The sequence below is a fragment of the Anoplophora glabripennis genome, unplaced genomic scaffold, assembly GCF_000390285.2.
Source record: "Anoplophora glabripennis isolate ALB-LARVAE unplaced genomic scaffold, Agla_2.0 scaffold66, whole genome shotgun sequence".
NCBI classification, from domain to species: domain Eukaryota; kingdom Metazoa; phylum Arthropoda; class Insecta; order Coleoptera; family Cerambycidae; genus Anoplophora; species Anoplophora glabripennis.
The window spans coordinates 1,110,898-1,131,195 of NW_019416742.1; the positions used below are offsets into that span (position 1 = coordinate 1,110,898).

The window sequence follows — 20,298 nt, forward strand, 5'->3', positions numbered from 1 at the left end:
GACAAATATTTTGACAAAACGACAAAAAATAATCACAATTTTAATACATGTATAATACAAAACGGATCCAGTTATTTGTTTAAGCATGTTTATTTTCATCGTCACTGAAAACAGGTAACTGTTTTATAACAAATACTTTAATTTTGACAATGACTGATGTTTATATTTTTCTGCTTTTTCTTTGTTTTTCACTTAGTACTGCAGAAGCAAGGAATCATATTTAGTAATTTTCCATATTTAAGTGTATTAAACAAACTTCATATAATTAAATTAAAAAATTGTATTTAGCATTGCAGAGAAATACTAAAATCATTATAAAATTAAACATTAGATAAAACAATACAAAAAATAAATAAAATACTGGCCAGTGTGTTGGTGTTAAGGCTTTATTAAGGTTTTGGACTGTAAGCTGCGAGCACAAGAGTATTTCACATAACTGATAAAGAAACAGTGATAATTTTAACAAAAAAAAATAAATGATTTTAAATAATCGTGGTGTTTTTCTAAAACAATTTTTAAGAAATTGCCCCCTAAAGAAAATCATCATCGCCATGAACTTAAATAATGTATGATTTATCCAATCCCAATTAATTTAGTGAACTGCACCCTAGTCTAAAGTTAATACTAAAAATATTTTCTGAAAGTCAAACTTTCTTTAGTTATCCTACTAATCCCAATTATTGCACATTAACAAAAAATAAATAAATCACAGGTTTTTACTTTATTCCTCAGCAACATCATTACCATTTTCGGTAACTACTTGCTCCTGTCGAAATTTAATTCTGGAGCACTTGGGACAAATATCTTTCCTAGAAAAGCAATGTTTATGAAGTACAACATTACACTCATTACAAATGTAAGCGGTTGCATCAAACGGATACAAAATTTCATCATTGGAGCATATCTCACAGATGTGTCCCCTTCCTCGACATATTTCACATTCGACCTTTATATGTTTAGAAAATACATCAACCAACGTATGTAGTTTCGATGGCAGTTCTCCTGAATTAGTATCTACAAGGTCCTGAAGGCTATACATATCCGACGTATCAATTAAGTGAGGTATATCGACGTGTTTCCATAACAAGTGATCCTCCGTCGCTTTCCTACAAACTAATAAATATTTCCTCATCCCCATTAGTTCCTGTCGCAATCTACGCACTAAATTTAATTCGTGAACGAATGTGAAAAGCTTTGGATTTAATTTTTCTAAATTGATCAACGGTCTTCTAGCGGTCACTCGTAGCTGTTGCAAGCTAGCCTGACTGACAGGCTGGGGAGTAAGATCCCAATTGTGAATTACTCGAGCTGGTACAATTGCCGAACTGCCCCAATGACATGCAGAACAATAGTACAGCCCATTGTAATCACATCTACGCGTTTCAGACCATTCTCTATCTAGAACAAACAAAAATTTATATTTAAAATGTACTAAAAATATAACCAACAATTGTGCAACACATAAAATAACAATCGTAAAGTGTGGAGTCAAGATAAATTTTGACTTCGCGAAAATTACTGGAAAAGAGAACTTTTTATTTTTCGCTTTGTAAAGTTGTCAGAAACAACATAAAAAGTTACCAACTGTAGAGTGTACGCTAAATTATTTATTTAACAAATTAGTAGTAAAATTACAGTTTTTGCAAAATATATAATAAAATATAATTAAAAAAAAAATTAACTGCGCCATTCGAAAGAACAGGAAATTTTACATAAAAAATGTTCGAAAATGAGAATTGAAGGCTGTAGAATTTTTTTTCTAACGTATGAAAAATGAGACGGGCGGCCCTCAAGTATAGCTCTCAAAGAGCGCGCGGCCCCGAGCGCGCTACACTAGATTTGTTATAACTTTTGATCCAATTGATCAAATCGACCTTACAAAAATTTAAATGAAAGAAGAGTCATCCGACTATCAAAATTGTATGTCTTTAAACTTGAGAGAAAAAAATATATACAGGGTGAGTCAGTTTTTTGTAGACAAACTTTAACAGAAGATAGAACACATGTTTTTAAAAAGAAAAGTTCCTATAAACATATGTCGTAGAAGGCTTCGTTTCCGAGATACGGGGTGTTGAATATAATTTTTTTTTTCTCGAATATTCATTATAACTTATAAACGGATGCTTAGATTTTTTTCATGTTTGGGAGATAATGCCTATTAATTAAGGGGCATAAAACAGGCAATAAAAATGTTCAAAAACTTGCACAGTGGCGGAGTGGAGGGGGTGCTCGACCCCTTTCTTAAACAGAACTTCTACGCCAATGACTATTTTTTTTTAAATTGTTATTTTCATTATCTACATACAGTTTAACAAAAATAATGTCCCTTCTTCTGTTTCGAAATTCCTGTACGTTTCCGAGTTATTTTGATTTTTAGTGTTTGTTGTGGTACTAAATTATGTAATTTATTTATTATCAATTATCGGCTAAATATTTAATTCTTTCAATGAAACCTACCTAAATATGGTTTGTTAAGGATTTTAAAAAGCCGAAATCTCTTATTCTTTATCTCTTTCCAAAGTAGTCAAAATAAATATTTGTTATATCAAGCTATACTCAAATACAAGACTTTTATAAGTTGAAATCTGTTACATTACATACATACAATACATTATTGTGCAGTTGCCAAAAAATTTTAAGAAGTTAAATATTGTTACAAATTCAAAAAATTTCTCCATAAACATTAACATCAATTTTCATCCAATGTTTTTTCTTTTGTAATTTAGTTGCAGTACATTAGTATTTACGCAGCACATAATAAATAAGGATTGTTAAAATTAGTGTACTAAACAGATTTCAACTTATAAAAGTCTTGTATTTGAGTATGGCTTGATATAACAAATATTTATTTTGACTACATTGGAAAGAGATAAAGAATAAGAGATTTCGGCTTTTTAGAATCCTTAACAAACCATATTTAGGTAGGTTTCGTTGAAAGAATTAAATATTTAGCCGATAATTGATAATAAATAAATTACTTAATTTAGTACCACAACAAACACTAAAAATCAAAATAACTCGGAAACGCACAGGAATTTCGAAACAGAAGAAGGGACATTATTTTTGTTAAACTGTATGTAGATAATGAAAATAACAGTTTTTTTAAAAAATAGTCATTGGCGTAGAAGTTCTGTTTAAGAAAGGGGTTGAGCACCCCCTCCACTCCGCCACTGTGCAAGTTTTTGAACATTCTTATCGCTTGTTTTATGCCCCTTAATTAATAGGCATTATCTCCCAAATATGAAAAAAATCTAAGCATTCGTTTATAAGTTATAATAAATATTTTAGAAAAAAAAATTATATTCAACACCCCGTATCTCGGAAACGGAGCCTTCTAAGACATATGTTTATAAGAACTTTTCTTTTTAAAAACATGTATTCTATCTCCTGTTAAAGTTTGTCTACAAAAAACTGACTCATCCTGTATATAGTACGTATACAAAGTTACGTCATTCTATAATTTTATACAATAATAATAAAATAGCTGTCATTCTTTTAATTTTTAAAATAAATATCTGTAACTTTCACAGATTACTCTTCAAATGACGATTGAAACAGTGAGCGATATGGAAAAAATCTTAAAAATTTAATTTGAAAAATATTGAGCCCAACATATTCAATAATTTTAAAAAATCACAAATTTGACTTTTTAGGTCATATTTTATAGATTAAAAACTATAGTTGTAAATGTGATATTGAACCTTTATGAGAGCACTTTTTAAAACTTTAAATCTCTACTTTAAGATGGTGGATTTCATTTTTCTTAAAAAATTGAAATAATAGCTGAAAAAACAAAAAAATAACTAAACATTAACTAAACATTTCATGTAAAATCTGTGAATTTTATTGTTAAATAGTTTAATGTACAAAAAAAATTTTTTGTTTAATAAACCATCAAAGAATTAAGTTAAGACCTTAAAGAAAGTAAATCCAGCGAAATTTTTTTTTTATTATTTATAGTAATAAGTGGAAAATTCTTTAAGAAAATATTGCTCAAACAAAAAAATGATTTGGACAAAAATTGCAAGGTTTTGAATGAGCAATCCAACGGTGACCTTGACCATGACCTTGAAGATCATTTAGAGGTCAAGTTGAAAATTTTAAATGGAACCGTATACTTCTGATTTGATTGTTACTTACAGTTTTATTTATTTTAAATGCGTTTTTCGTTTATAAGAATTAAATAATTATTATTATAAATGGTATAAGAATATGATTTTTATGTTTTCAAGTAAGCTGCAGTTATCAGTGTGTTAAAAAGTGTATTATTCACATATTTTGTCCATTTTGAGGTTATACTCTCATACACTTGTAATTCTTTAATGTAATATTATTACTTAATATTACAAATAATCTTCAGTTTGCATTTAAGGTATTTATATTCGTTTTCTTTTTTGCTAAACCTGTAAATGTATGGGTTATAATTAATGAATAAATAAATAATAGGGGACTTTGATTTTGTAATTTTGTATTTAAAATCAGTGTTTCTTTTTCAATTTTATTGGCTTAAAGCTTTAATTGCCCAGTTATTTTTGAAGAAGAGTAAGAACCTGATGAGATTTAAAAATTAATTATTTTGTAATAAATTTGTTTTTTAAAAAATAAAACATAGTTTCAATAAAACATATTTAGCCAATTATAAGGTTAAACCTACGAACCTACACATGAAAAACATGAACGAAATAGAATTAAAAAAGATAACAAATAAACAAAAGGAAAAAAATAAGCGGAAAAATTAGACCAACAAGAATAAAGATCAATTTTTAAAAAAAATAATCAAGAAAAAAAAAATAAAAAACCCCGATATTAAAAATATAAGAGAAGTTGAATTAAAAACAAAAAATGGTAAAAAAAATGGTTAAAAAAAGCCGCCATATTGGATCAGCCATTTTGAATTTTAATTTTCCAACATCATATTCTTGTTCAGCGACACCGAAAACCCCTATATTGTCAATTTGAAAGAATTCGATTTAAAATTCATAGAATTATTTCAAATGTTCTTAAAAAAACTATTTATTATTGTTTAAACAATTAAAAAACAATTAGCGTACAAAAATAAGTTTATAACTTTTTTCTAATACTTATCTCCAAGTAATTTCAAAAGGTTTTAGGAAAATCCATGCTTCCCTAAATAATGCGTAATTTTAAGTTATCTTGACTCCACTAAAGTGGGGTGACCCTGATTTGCCAGACCCATGAACTATGAGCCATTGCAAAATACATAAGAAATGCATTATTCGATATTTATAAATATCTAGGCATGTAAATATACTTTTGTGAACAATAAATACAAGGTAGGTCAAGCTTTTTACTGCAAATTCTTCGAGTCAAAATAATAAGACTTCCCTTATGTTATATTTCATTAAGATGGTCTCTTTTCCAACATATAGGGTGCCAAAGTTAAAATTTAACCAAAAGTAATTTTGGTTAAGATAATCGAAGCACGAACAGAGAAAATGTAGTTTACCTCCCGGTATATCTAACACATGCACTTCATGCTAAAGCTTCATAATAATTATAAATTACCTGGAAACAATAGCCTACCAAGACAGCTTATCCCCTTCGGTACAGCTAATAGTAAAATTTATATTATAATATTTCTGTGGAGTATTAGCGAAGACTGCATAGATAAATGTGTACTTACTTATAGACATTGGTGTTTTACATTCTGCGCACAAATACTTTTGACCTGAAAGTCCAATTTCAGGACAAATATCTAACTCATAACTGCCTCGTTCACTAGCCACTACATGAGCGCATTCTCTAATAATAAATGCCAGACACTTGTGATGGCAAGAGTAACCACAATCTTCACATTCGTACCAAGCCTGAACAACGGACCTGCAATTGAAAATTCTAATTGACAAATTTGAATACTGTTTATATTTGTGGTGATGGTAAAAAGAGTTTCTACATTGTTATAATTATGTACTTACCATATTGCACCCGTACAGTGATCACAATAACGTGACGCTGTACTTCGTAACAATGGCTGTAAATTTAAATGGTGACCTCTTATAGTTCTCTTTGAAACACCACTGCTTTTATTTCTAGGATGCCTAAATAAAATAAATAATGTTATTTTTCCGCATTAGCGACACAAGTTATAACAAATCTTTTATTTAAACATTATTCTGTTTACTTTATTCCAGTAAAAAAAAATGTGGTTCTCGACATATTACTCACTGAGGATCATTCATAGCTTCTTGACATTCTTGTAGTCTCAGTCGCAATTCAATTAAGTGTCTAACGAGCCATTTACGTTCAACAGAACACTGATCACTTTCTAACACTAAATCTTTACACCGATTTATAGCTTTCAATAATTCTTCTTCTGTAGCTTCCTAAAACGGAAGTAATTAAAAATATATATTTTTTCCAAACAAATAATTACTTTATTTAAGGCTAATTGTAATTCTTCTGCAGCTAAACTAGTGGGTAAAAGATGATCGACTTCTTGTGATAAGCTGCCAGACGTTGTTGACGTAGGACTTGAAGTCAATATTCTGTTATCAGGGTCACAATTCATATTATTCATTTCAAAATATTATTGTTCTACAAAACAAAAATAAAAAATAGAATCCTTATCTCTTAACCTAACTTAAAAATCTAGAGTCGAGTTGTATCTTCTTCTTCTTCTGGCACACTCCGAATCAGGTCGCGTTCCACACGAGTTTCTCAAATTATACAGAATAACTCCAGACTATGTGCATGCATGAAATTTTGAAAAATTATGTTTCCTTTACCTAAGAAGCAGAGTTTAAGTCTGTTTTATTTGAGAAAAAAAACTTGCCTCTCCGCAAGTTTATTTTATAACTGATACGGTTGACTCCAACCTATCGCCCTTTCTCTCTACAGCGTCCACACTCTTTAACACGGGATGCTGTAATCACATACTTGTATGTGGCTCTAATGATATTACCTCCGTTACAGTAACATACACTAGCACTAACATACACATCTGTCTACTAAATTCTCAAAGCCACAAAAAAAATACAAAATCAGAAAAATAAGTACAGTTCTATTTGGGGAACATGGATTTTCTAGAAGTACTGTATAAGGTACATCTTTCAAAAGAAAGACGAAGAAGAAGAACACTGTATTGTTTTAAAGAATGGCGGCAATTACGAATATCTGAAACATAATAAAATTGTTCGATTTACAAGTGTTTATTTAAATCATTGTTCGTAGTATGTTGCAAAATCATAGTATGGGTATAAAATAAACTTAAGATTTAATGCGTTATTGATGTTGAATACTGAACATTAATGAAAAACCACAAATGCCTTCCCAGCCCTAGATAATTCTATTTTACTCCGCCCACAAGTGTGGGCGATATTTCTGTCAAAATCATATGTAAACTGACCGATTTGTGATTATTTTAGCAGATTCACGTAAAAGAATGTCAGGAAATAAGAAGATAGAAGAAGGATTAGAGCACATAAAAAATGCCGAGAAAAGGTAAGCCATTATATTTAATCGCATAGTTAATATTGATAAGAGCTTTATAAATATTTTAGCCTCAAAACCTCCTTATTGAAATGGCGACCTGATTATGAAAACGCAGCAGATGAATATAATAAAGCAGGTATAAATAAATTGCTTAATTGGTATAATGTAATGCACTATACTGACACATTTTTCCAGCCACTTGTTTTCGGAATGCGAAAGCTTTTGAACAATGCAAAGACTGTTTACTAAAAGCAGTAGAATGTCACAAACAAAATAGAGCGTATCCTTTTGTTATGAAGATAATTTTAAGTAAAATTGTTCATGTTCAGGTGATCTCAAAACATTTAAATTTTTATTTATACTGGAAAGAACTATTAAATAGATCTATTAAATGTCTTTCTAGGGTATTTGTATTTTTATATATTTTTTAATATCAAAATATAATTCCTTAATCTTACAACAGGTTATTTTATGCTGCGAAAGCTTTGGATCAGTGTGTACTAATATGTAAAGAACTGGGTGACTTACGTGAAGTGGCAAGCTTAGCTGAAAGGGCAGCTAATATGTTTCAATCTCATGGAAGTGCAGAATCGGCTGCTTCATCGTTAGATAAAGCTGCTAAAATATTAGAATCGCAGCATCCTGCAGATGCTTTAAAGCTATTTCAGCATGCTGCTGAAATTTCAATGGTAATGTAAATTCTGTAATAAAAAGTAATCACACATTTAACGTAACGTTAGTTACAGATTCTGTGTATAGAATTGATGACATTAGTTATCTTACATACTTGTTAAATTAAATTTACTTTTAGGTACAAGACAGTTCAAGGCAAGCCGCAGAATATACAAGCAAAGTAGCAAGATTACACGTTAAATTACAACAGTAAGTATTAATTCGAATTTTTTGCACATTTATAGCAAAATCCATATCTCCATCTAATAATTCTTACTAGGTACGATTTAGCAGCAGATGCAATTCGTCGTGAATTAGGATTACATCAACAAAGTGAATCTTATCAGGCCACTGGCAGATTAACCGTAGCATTAGTGTTAGTTCAACTTGCAAGAGGTGACGTTGTCGCAGCAGAAAAAGCGTTTAAAGAGTGGGGTAAGATATCATAATAATTTTCATTATAAAATCTTATTCCCACAAAGCACCTTTCCATCTGACGTTTTTTTTATTTTTTAAGGCAACTACTGTGAGGGACCCGAAGTACAAACTTTGGAAACATTATTACAAGCTTATGATGAAGAGGATCCCGAAAACGCCAAGCGGGCATTGAACAGTCCGTTTATTAAACATATGGACGTCGAATACGCTATCCTTGCTCGAGATATGCCGCTACCGGAAGGCCTACCAGTACCACCAAAAGCGAGTGTAAGGGAAAATGCTGCCCCCTCTTACGAATCTCCCATTTCACAGACAGAAAAGGTACGTGAATTTCTCAAGTAATTTATGTAACAATATAAATACCTAAACATACAGTTTGTTCCACATTGGGCAGCTCCACCTTCCTATTTTATGTTTTTGTTTCTACCCTAATTTCTGTGACTAAAACCTCGGTTGTATCCTTAGTGGCCCAACAAAAACTGAAATCGATATCAGGATGAATCTAGGGTTTCCGATAATATATCTGCTTCAACAGAGCCTAGCCCAAGAACAACAAAGGCAGCTATAGTACTTTAAATAACAGTATGGGCCATGAAAGCCTTAGTACCACTAATAATGATAATATTAAATAATAACTTAAAATAAAACTAAGCCACAGAATGTTAGAAAAACTTGTTTGACTTTCGTATTTTCGTAATTCTTTATTTGGGTCATTCCGTGTCAAATCGACCAATGGTTGGAATCGACCCCTTTCAATTTGGACGAAATTTGGTCAAAAGTTTTCCTTTATCATAAAGCAAAGATCTGCCAAATGAAAATAATTCAAAAATTTTTTTTTCGAATGTTATTCAAAATTTCACTTTTATAGTTTATTTTTTAAATATCTCGAAAACTATAGTTACAGAAATGAGTTTGTTTGTTTTAAATAATATACTTGGGGCTATGAAAAAAATATATACATATTCCGAAAAATAATTTTGAAAAATGAAAAATTTGTAGAATTTTGAATTTTTAAAAATCGTCAAAATCGACAATTGACATTAAATTTTTGGCTCAATTTTTTTTATAAAATACCTTCAAATGATCTTAAAAGGTCCTGAAATTTTCAGTTGCGTTTTTTTTTCAAAAATATGAATTTTTGAATTTTGGCAGAATATATTTTTTTAATGGTTAAGTCAAGAAAACGTAGTTTTGTAATTTTGAGCAGGAAAAAGTTCATTTTATGACATAACATAAAAACAGAAACATAATTAAAATTGAATTATTTATTTGTCTAAGCTTATTATACAGGGTGTCCCGTTCATGTGTGTAAGTTCCTCATGGGGGTAGTTCATGTAACATTGTTACTTTCCAAATGGTTTTCCTTAATTATCTTTAAAGCAGCTAAAGAAAAAAATGTCAAAATTTGTACACGGATGAACATCAACTGTGCATTAAGAATAATGAACAAACGGTTCCTTTCTGAAAAGCATTGTCGCCGATACAGGTAATTGGAGGGGTACAATTGAAAAAAAAGTCAAAATTTATTACATTTCTAAACGGTTCTGTAAACTCTAAAGCGTAATACAAAAAAAGATATACTTGCCGAAATTCGGTAGCATGTACCATTTTCAAGAAAAATGAAGTTGCATTTTTTTTGCTCACATAAAGCGGCACAAGTACAAAAACAAAATATTGAATTGAAAGAGGAGCAACGTAGGGGCAAAAATATTGATACCTCTCACTTTAACTCGGCGTAATTTTTTTGTTGATTGATTAAAAAATTTCAAATTTTTACTGACGATAAGTCGAACTATTGTCTTTAGTACTGTGAAGGTCATTTGTCTCAAAAGCTCTTCTTTTTGTTATTTTTAAGCAAAACAGAAGGAAGTGCTATCTCCATAAATATTGCATTCTTTACAAAAAGAAAAAAACTGATTCAAGTAGTAAATAATTGTAAACAACAATCTGAAAAAAATTTGTTAAATTAATACAGTTATAAAGGGTGTACTGTTTTATATACCTTACATTTATTAGTTCACGGTTTTCTACAAAATTGCTACCTCTCACTTTAACTCGTCGCAATTTTTTTGTTAATTGATAAAAAAAATTCCAAACACTACATTATTTTTCATTACTTTAGCTGAGGAGCAGTTTATTAAAAAACATATTTCCAATTATTAATGTATCTGCGAACCAATATTAGTTAATATTTAATAAATCGTGAATTTTTTAACAACTTGATTGGTTGGTACCGTTTTATTTTAATTCGCTTAATTTAATTTCATGTCTCAGAATATACGTGTCATAATTTGATTTAAGCAAAATATGAAGACTAGTTAATATGCCTTCATAAATGTTTACAAGCCACGTGACAGCCAAGCGGACAACCAACATTGCATGGTAATGAAAAATCCCTAAATCTTGGCGTTGCCGATATTAATGAGTCGTTTACAATGAACAATGACAAACTTTTAAACCGTGGCTGAATAGAATCTCGTGGAAAGTTACACCACTCACAGCTGATGAAGCAGAATATTCCAAACAAAATTACTGGTCATGTGGCTTGTAATCATTTATGAAGGCTATATAGTTTCTATGAACTGTTCAATAGTTAAATGAAAATTTTGGGTAACTTATTAGGGTAACTCTCGGCCTAACGAAGTGGGAGACAGTGAGCAGCAGGACAAAACTGAGAAGAGTGAAACTAATGAAGACGATGAATACGCAGGTGGCCTATGTTAAACATTCAACACCGAAGAACCTCAGAACTTTATTAGCTTCGTTATTTAACAACTTATTTTTACCCATTTTATATCGTTGGGTGCATAAATCATTCCTAATTCAGTTTTAATAATAATTATAGGTTTGTTTTGAATTAAACGTTTGTTAATTTTATAAATTTTATATCGATTCTGTTTAATATTCGTTGTATATTTTTGGCACAGGGTCACTTTCTTTTATTAGATATGATAATTATAGGGAAAAATTGCAATATATGTCTATATGTTGTGTTGAGTATATTTAACATAAAGAAACTCATCTGCACCTTCTAAAATACTGTTTTAGATAATATTCTCGTTTTATTTAAATTCGAAGTGAAATCGGACTTAAATGTAACTTTTAAAATGAGAGTTTCGTAAAGAGGATTATAATAAACAAAAAAAAATCGTTGGTCGTGAAACTATGATTGGTTTTTCAAAATTCATTTCGTATGTTGAAGTTGCTAGACTATCGACGAAAAACATGCTGGCGAATGGATTTGCTTTGCTACAGATTTAGACTGAAAGCCGTTAAGTGGTAAATTTACCATATCAATTATTCCATATTTAAGATAATTGAAGTTTAACTTTATTTTTCTCTAAAATGCCTACCACAGTAGCGTCGCCAAGGGGGGGCAGCTGCCCGCTACAGTTAGCTTGAGCCGCGCTCAAATGCTTCGGTTTGACGCACAATTAAAAATGCAGAAGTGGCTAAAATGAACCACAGTATTTTTTTATTGTAAATATGAGTCTTCAACTTCAATCTCTGTAAGAATGGACGCTGTAGCACTTAAATAGCACCCTGTGGAATTTTTTGAAAAAAAAATAATTGGCTCCAGAAGGTCGTAGAGCAACGTTTTTTTTTAAATTCGCGTAAAAATGCCAGCAATCGATTCATATAATAGACATAATCGAGACATGAAAATCGAAAAAGGTATTCAAGAAAAAGGCAACCAAAAAATTTTACTTTCTTTAAAGTCATTTTTGGACACTTGAAATGAATAAAATCGTTATCACTCTTTTTACCATGAAAGTACAACTCTTAAGGAAAAAAATAAGCCCTGATTCGTTTCTCTACGACTATTCATCAAGCAAGAAGAGTCGATTTTCGAGATGACCTTTTTTTCGAAAAATCAATATAACTCGAAAAATTTTTAATATTTTTTAATTTGAAAAAAGGCATTTTTTTTGCTTGCCGAAGGCTACATTTACAGCTAGTAACAAGTTTCAAAACCTTAATTTGCAAGAGATACGGCAAAAACAAATAAAAATCGATTTTTGACGTTTTTTTCGATATATCTCATAAAATAATATAACAATCGACATATTTAAAAATATGAATCGATAGGTTTTTTTAAAAGCTACAATTTTATTATTTAAATTTTTTCAATTGGAGTTCAAGTTTTTTTTTATTAGCAAAAAACCGTCTTTTTCATTTTTATGAATTTTTTAGGTTAACTTTGCCGTTTATACACCACAGGAAAACATTATCTTTCTTAGAATTTTTTTTCCTATATCGCCATATTTTCTCTTTCTAGGTGGTATTTTTTGTAAGCTCTTCTACCTATTGAATGGGCTGTAAAGCTATACAGGCTGTTACAAATTCGCTTCTTACTACAGGAATCTCGGAAACGGTAAGAGCTATGAAGTAGCTTAAATGGGGGCAAAGTTGCGTAATGAGGGGTCCAATATTATGCCTCTAAAAAATCAAGGCTAACATGATTAGTTTTCGAAATATTTGAAAAAAAAACGAAATTTTGGAAATCTGTTTTTGTTTCATTTCAGCCTTGTTTGAAAAAAGAAGAACAGTTTCTCATGGCCACTTTTTGCCCTCTATCGAATGGCATAATCAATTTTTGTGTGTAACGTTTCGTCTCTCCAGGACCATCATCAACTTCATTTTTTTAAATACGACCCTGGAAATTTTATTTCATTTTTTGCAAGCCCTCATGACCCCCAATACTGTACTCCCCAGCTCGAACCAGATTCAGACGTTTTGTCTCAAAAAATTCATCTTCAGTGTATTGGTTCCAAATTTATCTAAATTTTTTATTTAGATTTCTCTGTTTATTGATATATCGTGCACTGTAAATGTCGTTGAACCCAGTGAAATCCATCTAGTTATTTAAACTATTACCACCACGCGTTACAATAAAACATTTATTATTATTAACTATTACTATCACTTGGTGACTCAATAAGCTGTTGCGTGAAAATTAAAACATTACAATTTTAATTTCATTATGACAAATTAATTCTTAAAAATGCATATGAACAACCAAAACGCCAACTGAATATTATTCTTTAAAAAGTTTCGGTAAATGTTCAAAATTACTTTGGTTGTGCCAAAGGTTGAAAATAAAATCAGCCTAATATTATCGGAATTTATTATATCTGCAACCGTAACTGTGAAAGAGTATGTCAGATGTATTTGTATGAATATCCTGAAAAAAATAGATCGAAATTTGTTTGAATTTTGAGCACTCGAGAAGCCTAGAAATAACTATGGGTACAGGATTAAAACTCTAATAATGTTTTATTTTAATGCGTGATGGTGATAGTTTAAATAAGTAGACGGATTTCAAAGGGTCTAACGACACTTACAGTGTATGATAATTCAATAAACAAAGAAATCTAAATAAAAAATTTGGATAAATTGGGAACGAATACACTGAAGATGAATTTTGGAGACAAAACGTCTGAATATGGTTCGGACTGAGGCAGTACAGTATTGGGGGTCATGAAGGCTTGCAAAAAAGGTAATAAAATGTCTAGTGTCGTATTTAAAGAAATGAAGTTGATGATGGTCCTGGAAAGACGAAACGTTACATATAAAAATTGATTATGCCATTCGATAGAGGGCAAACAGTGGCCATGAGAAAGTGTTCTTTTTTTTCAATATCACCTCAGACAAGGCTGAATTTAAACAAAAACGGATTTCCAATGTTTCGGTATTTTTCAAATATTTCGAAAACTAATCATGTTAGCTTTGATTTTTTAGAGGCATAATGTTGGTCCCCTGATTACGCAACTTTGCTCCCATTTAAGCTACTTCGTACCTCTTACCGTTTCTGCACCAATTTTATATATTTTATAATTTTCATTGAATTTCTTTTTTTTTTCAATTATTTATATTTTTCTTGTTTTTCTTGTTTTATTAAAAATAGTTCTAAAAAAAATTTAATCACGGTAGGTACCTATTTCTGCCTATAATTTATATTTCTCCCATCTTCTCTCTCATCTTGCCCTCCTTTAGCCCATTGGCTGGCGACACCCTTGGCCTACCACCAAGCAGACATTCACTCGCAATCGCTTAAATTGGAATTGTTATATTTAAGCTTAATTATATTCGTTAATTACTCTTCGATTATCCATAAATCTTGTTACATTTCTATCTTTGGAGAATGTCTTACATGAAAATTAAATATTCATCATTAAAAATACTGTAATTATACGCTATGTTGCATTTTTATTCTAACAGTGAATAAAATAGTACTTGAACACAAAATGACGATTTTTAACTTAGTAGTTTATAAGATTCATCTTCGAGTTAAAATTTATTACTCGGTTTTCTAGTCACTAGTTTATATACATTTTTTATATGTAATTTATATGTTACAAAAAACATAGGAGTTGTAAAATCTGAATCTTTACATCTTGGATTTTAAGTTATTGGCAATATTTAATTTGTATCGAGGGAATATGTTTTTTGTTTCCATGGCGGCACAAATTTTTTGCTGAAGGAACGAATTGGATATTTATTATTTCTCTATTTTAATACAAAGCCGACTATATTAATTGTTTTTGTTACCTCCTATATGCTTACCCGCATATGTATACTCCTCAGCAACATATAATATACATTTTTGTTAATTATCTCATAACTGTTAAATGTAAACAAATTTATGTATGTATTTGTTGTAAATATAAATAGAAGCATTTCACAGCTTGTTTTATTCTTAAAAAGCAATACCTCTAAACCTTTTAGAATTAAATGAAAATTGAAAATAATTATACAGGGTGTCTTCGAAAATCTCGAAACTAGAGATGTCGATCAAGGCAAATATACTTTAATCCAAATAAATATGAATAGTCAGAAAGACACAGAGTGTTAAAAGTTACAATTTTATAATATGTTTTTCATTGTTGGAGTTTTTTTTTTAGGTTTTGGCTAAAATCCGGTACTTATGTGAATATTTTTTAGTATGTGAAGAGTCAGCTTTTAATTTTGGTCAGACATTTACAGGGTGCCACATATAACACTGTATAGAGGGTATCCCATTGGGAACTGTGTCAATCGATATCTAGGAAAGTACTGCTCCGGAAAATTTTAAAATTAGGCAACATAGCAATGTCCTGGGAGCAAACACAACTAAAATATCTAAAACTCGCGAGCACTTCCAGTTATACCGGAAGTCGACACCAACTTTGTTATTTTAAATGGGACACCCTATATATTATTAAATTTTCGGATTCTACGTGAAATTTGAGGGTTACTTTATTAAATATTCCCTATACCTAGGAGTTATAGAATTTGAAATAATTTTTAAAGAAAAAATTTGACAGATGCAAGGGTCCGCGGAGATGCTTGTAACTCTTTTCAGCAGCGTGATATCAACTGGATTTTTGGTACCTGCAAAGGGCATAAGTAACACTTAAGTTATGGTGTTTGGTACACCAAATTAAAACATTTAATACTAGGTGTTTCATTTTTGCTGTTACATTTTGATAACTTCAAAGAGCTATAACTTTGTTAACTTATATGCAACACCCTGTATTTTTTTACTCTGTCGTATGCAGATTTAAATTTCCTTTCAAGCCATATAAGCATTGTTAGGGTTGCCGTTACTACTTTTTGCAAGATATTTGCAATTTTTTGGACAGTTTTTCTCGTATCAGACCTGTTGTCAAATTGCCCATGACCAAAAACACTTCAAAAACAATTAAAATAAATTGACATTTGTCAAATTAGTTGTCAATTTATTGTTACGTCTGAATAGATTTTGCTGAAAATTTGAATAAAAATGCCTGGGGATAGTTTAAATTATACTAATGAGAATTATTTTAATTTGTTTGTTATTTACTTGCTGTCGACTTCCGGTATAACCGGAAGTGTAGGAGAGTTCTAGATATGTTAGTTGTGTTCGCCCCAGGGACAGTACTTTCCTAGATATCGATCGGCGCAGTTCCCGGTGGGACACCCTGTATCCCATGAATGCAATTAATAATCGACAAATCTTAATCTCGTCATTACCCAACAAAATATAATTTTATTTATTTCGTATTAAATGTTTCCAACACTTATTTTAATGATTAAAAATTTAATGAAAAAAATAATAAAATATAAAAAGAATTACATTTTTAGTAGAAACTATTTAAAAAAGATTGATAACAAATAAAACCAGAAATTAAAAAAAAAACAAAAGAATAACTACAGTTCGTACATTTGTTGACATAGAAATCCAAGAATAATTGACCATTATAAGAAACATTATTGTTGTCTTTCAGATAAATATGACTGTAACAGTAAGATTGAATGAGAATCGAAACCAAAGCTGTAAAGTTTTTGCAAGAGAATCTCATACTTATGATTAATTCTGTCAAGTGCTTTGGCAAAATGAGTACCTATATAAAACATCAAACTGAACTCCACTGTCCACCGCTTCCAATGCATACAGGAAAGAACGACAAGGTTGCTGGTTATACAGGGTGCTTCAATTCGAGTGAATCAAACTTTAACCACAAATAGAACAATAAATAATTCAGAATTGCCTTATAAAGCAAGGGTCTAAGTCTCACCGTTTTCACTGTACAGGGCCGTATTGGTTCGTTTTTCAAATCATATTATTTATGAAATCTTTGGTATTCTTATAACAAATTGATTCAAATTTGGTGCGGTGTTAACATTTACGCATGTGCATAATTTACTGTAAAATTTACAAATTTTTGTAAGTCAGTGGCGTAGAAATGGTATTAAAGCGGAATTTTTTTACCCCAACTTCTACGCCAATGACCTAATAATCATTTGGGATTCATTTTTAGATTCCATGGACAATTTTACATAAAAAAAGGTAATCTTGTTGAAAATCGGTATAGGGTATCGTTTTACCGAAAATCTCAGTTGAATGATAAAATATTGAACATTCATCCATTTTCTTACAAACACTAACTAATATTTCAAATCTTAAGAATAAAATGACAGTTCCTGATGACAGATGAGTCTATTATATCTTAATTGTTTATTCATGGCAATCATTGTGTAGGGATACTGTAATGGATGCACAACGCAGATGCCATTGCCATTGAACATGCTGTCCACCGCACAGCAGCGCAACAAAAAAAGAGCTCAGAGAAGGAATTCACTACATTACGAATGTAATTATAATACTACACAAGGGATTATATTTAAAATTTACTAGTTGTTTTGCCGATGTACAGACATTATTTAATATTGTTTTGAATTCTAAAGGTAATACGTGACATAATAATAATATTAATTTAACATTTATTTCCTATCTATAAGAAACTAAATTTCTTATCAGAAAGGGCTCAGAAAACGGCGAGACTTAGACCCTTGCTTTATAAAGCAATTCTGAATTATTTATCGAGTTCTAGTTATGGTTAAAGTTTGATTCACTTGAACTGAAACACCCTGTACATTGCCAGTAAAGGAACCATTAAAATTCTGAACGTGTTCTGACTTATTTTTTAATGTTTTTGCTGCTCCAATCACCCCTGCCTCAGTGATGTTTTTAAATGAAGTAGGTACTACAATTTGCCTAGGATCAAATGTCGTTGGTATGATTATTAAACTTGGAATCAATAAAAACGGTGTGAAGAAAAAATCCTTCAAAGGCATTAACAATAATTTCTTGATGATTTGTTTGATCGTTATAGTTCATACTTCGAGGAATTCTTGTGGAACGGATTTTTGACCAAAATTGCTCTGGATGATGACACAGATTATAAGCTCAGGATTAACTATAACGAGCGTTCAAATAAAAACGTGGTCGAAGTTGGCTCTGACACATTGGACGTACGGAGTAGCTTATGGCGACCAACTTAACCTCATTTCACAACGAGCTGTATAGCAGCTGTCAGTTTCAATAACGTTAATGACTATATAACTTTATTTTAAAGAATAATCGTGATAACAATAAAGGAGCTGCGGAAAGTGTCCCCCTCCTTGTTATAACAATAAATTGCCCGTCGCGGAAAATCAACTTCATGAAGTTCTTGCTGACATGACAAGTTAAACGATAGGAGAACGCAAATCTTTTTTTAACACTGTGTAGTGTGTGGCAGGTACCGACTGATACTCCCACCATTTGTGATAAAACACGTACAGAAGTTCTTGGCGCATTTTCCATTATTTGTTGGACATTTTCTTTTAATTCTTCAGTCCGCTTTGTAGGTCGGCAGCTTCCTTCTTTTCTTGTTACACTGCCCGTTTCACGAAAAACATTAACACAACGCTGAACTGCACTTTGAAAAATTTTGTACTCAACAACGCCGGGAAATTGATTTTGAAATTCTATGAAACATTCCTCAATAGAATACTTCCATATTCCATCAATCCATTTCTAAAGTAGGACTCTATGATAAACACTTTTTGTTCTTGAGAAAACACCATTTTAAACGCTTTTTAAAACGAAAATATTCAAATTGATAGCGGCGATATAGCGCTTTGACAGATGACGTTTAAGTTCATTTGCTATACGCTACGCCCTACGTCCAAATTTTCAGAACCAACATGACCACGTTTTTATTTGAACGCTCGTTATAATCATTATAAGCTAATCCAGAACAATGCTCTCAATATATGCTCTCAGCTTTTTATATTCACGCAAAAACTCCTACTCCTGAATACTGGTAGTATTCTTATACTGCTTAAAACATTGTGTTTCCCATAAAGTTCAGATTGCATTCAGAAACAGATAGTTTCATGTTCATGTTTCTTAAACTTATTATGAAATTAAAAAATATGGAGTTAGTATTGAATAAAAACTTATACAACTCCATCACAACTCAAGTGAAGGGGTTTCAAAAAAACCGCTGACAGAGTTCTAGGGTAGATAATACATGAAAAATTAAGACGAAAAATCTTAATAAACATAGGGTTGCAAATGCCTCAACGAGATACAGGGCGTCAAAGTTTCTGTAAAATTAAACATTGTCTGCAATAATTCCAAAATGCCTGAACATTTCTATTTCAAATTTGCTATGCGTAATTAGCACCTTAAGACGAATGTTTGATGTACTGCTCAAAATTTTATAAGCAGCAGTGCCGTAGAGACGGTGTCAACGTGACCCTTTTATAAAAATATTTTCTACGCCACTGCTAATTTTGTCAAACGAGCACTATTTTCCTGAAAAGTGTTCAATTGTCTATCGAATTGGTCTGTTACAAAATTTTGATTAAACCATTTTTAAGAAAAACACGTTTGTAGAAAATTTGTGAATCCAATTTTATTTTCATTCGCCTTAGTTTCGCATAGTACGCTTGTGCTATTCAAAATAAAATTAAACATCGGCTGTTACTAATGTCAATAATAAGTATACAACTGAGTTAAGTAAACTAGCTTATAAGCTTCTTTTTGACATTTTTACGCTTATTTAAATTGCTTCAGTTACTTCACTATTTTCAAAAACAGTATGAATTACGAATATTTTTTTTGAAGAGCTGCAGATATGCATCTATGTTATTATGGGCTAGCAAATTTTGTTTCCCGTGATGCAGTTAAGCGGTACAGAGAAATGTTTCCTGCATGAAGAACACCAAATCGGCAAATGTTTGATAATATCGATAGAAGATTATGAGAAACGGGTTAATTGAAAGCAACAAAAATTAAATCTGGACGACGGCGTTATGCTAGAACTCCGGAATCTGAGGAAATGGTTCTGACAGCAATAGAAAATAATAAGTACCCCGACAAATTTTTAGAAATTTAAACATATCACAGTCATCTGTTTGGAGAACACTTCGCGAACAACA

General features: G+C 30.9%; 2 protein-coding genes across 2 annotated transcripts; one reads left to right on the forward strand and one right to left on the reverse strand.

Annotated features, from left to right (window-relative positions):
- Positions 1-370: 370 nt before the first annotated feature.
- On the reverse strand, positions 371-6,601 carry LOC108917920 (differentially expressed in FDCP 8 homolog). The gene is made up of 5 exons (XM_018724729.1): positions 6,395-6,601; positions 6,187-6,344; positions 5,937-6,059; positions 5,645-5,841; positions 371-1,398 (listed from the first exon to the last, which is right to left on the reverse strand). Exons 1-5 carry the CDS (start codon positions 6,536-6,538, stop codon positions 722-724), a joined length of 1,299 nt encoding a protein of 432 aa, XP_018580245.1. The 5' UTR covers positions 6,539-6,601; the 3' UTR covers positions 371-721.
- Positions 6,602-7,343: 742 nt separating this feature from the next.
- Positions 7,344-12,055, forward strand: LOC108917924 (gamma-soluble NSF attachment protein-like). The gene is made up of 8 exons (XM_018724735.1): positions 7,344-7,461; positions 7,521-7,588; positions 7,648-7,732; positions 7,916-8,141; positions 8,264-8,334; positions 8,405-8,559; positions 8,642-8,883; positions 11,185-12,055. Exons 1-8 carry the CDS (start codon positions 7,403-7,405, stop codon positions 11,284-11,286), a joined length of 1,008 nt encoding a protein of 335 aa, XP_018580251.1. The 5' UTR covers positions 7,344-7,402; the 3' UTR covers positions 11,287-12,055.
- Positions 12,056-20,298: the final 8,243 nt, after the last annotated feature.

Coding starts and splice junctions, on each gene's coding strand:
- LOC108917920 (XM_018724729.1), bottom strand. CDS start 6,538: ATGAATAATATGAATTGTGACCCTGATAACAGAATATTGACTTCAAGT. Junction 5,842..5,936: donor CACTGTACGGGTGCAATATG/GTAAGTACATAA, acceptor TTTCAATTGCAG/GTCCGTTGTTCAGGCTTGGT. Junction 1,399..5,644: donor TAAAACACCAATGTCTATAA/GTAAGTACACAT, acceptor TGTTTGTTCTAG/ATAGAGAATGGTCTGAAACG.
- LOC108917924 (XM_018724735.1), top strand. CDS start 7,403: ATGTCAGGAAATAAGAAGATAGAAGAAGGATTAGAGCACATAAAAAAT. Junction 7,589..7,647: donor AGATGAATATAATAAAGCAG/GTATAAATAAAT, acceptor ACATTTTTCCAG/CCACTTGTTTTCGGAATGCG. Junction 8,142..8,263: donor ATGCTGCTGAAATTTCAATG/GTAATGTAAATT, acceptor ATTTACTTTTAG/GTACAAGACAGTTCAAGGCA.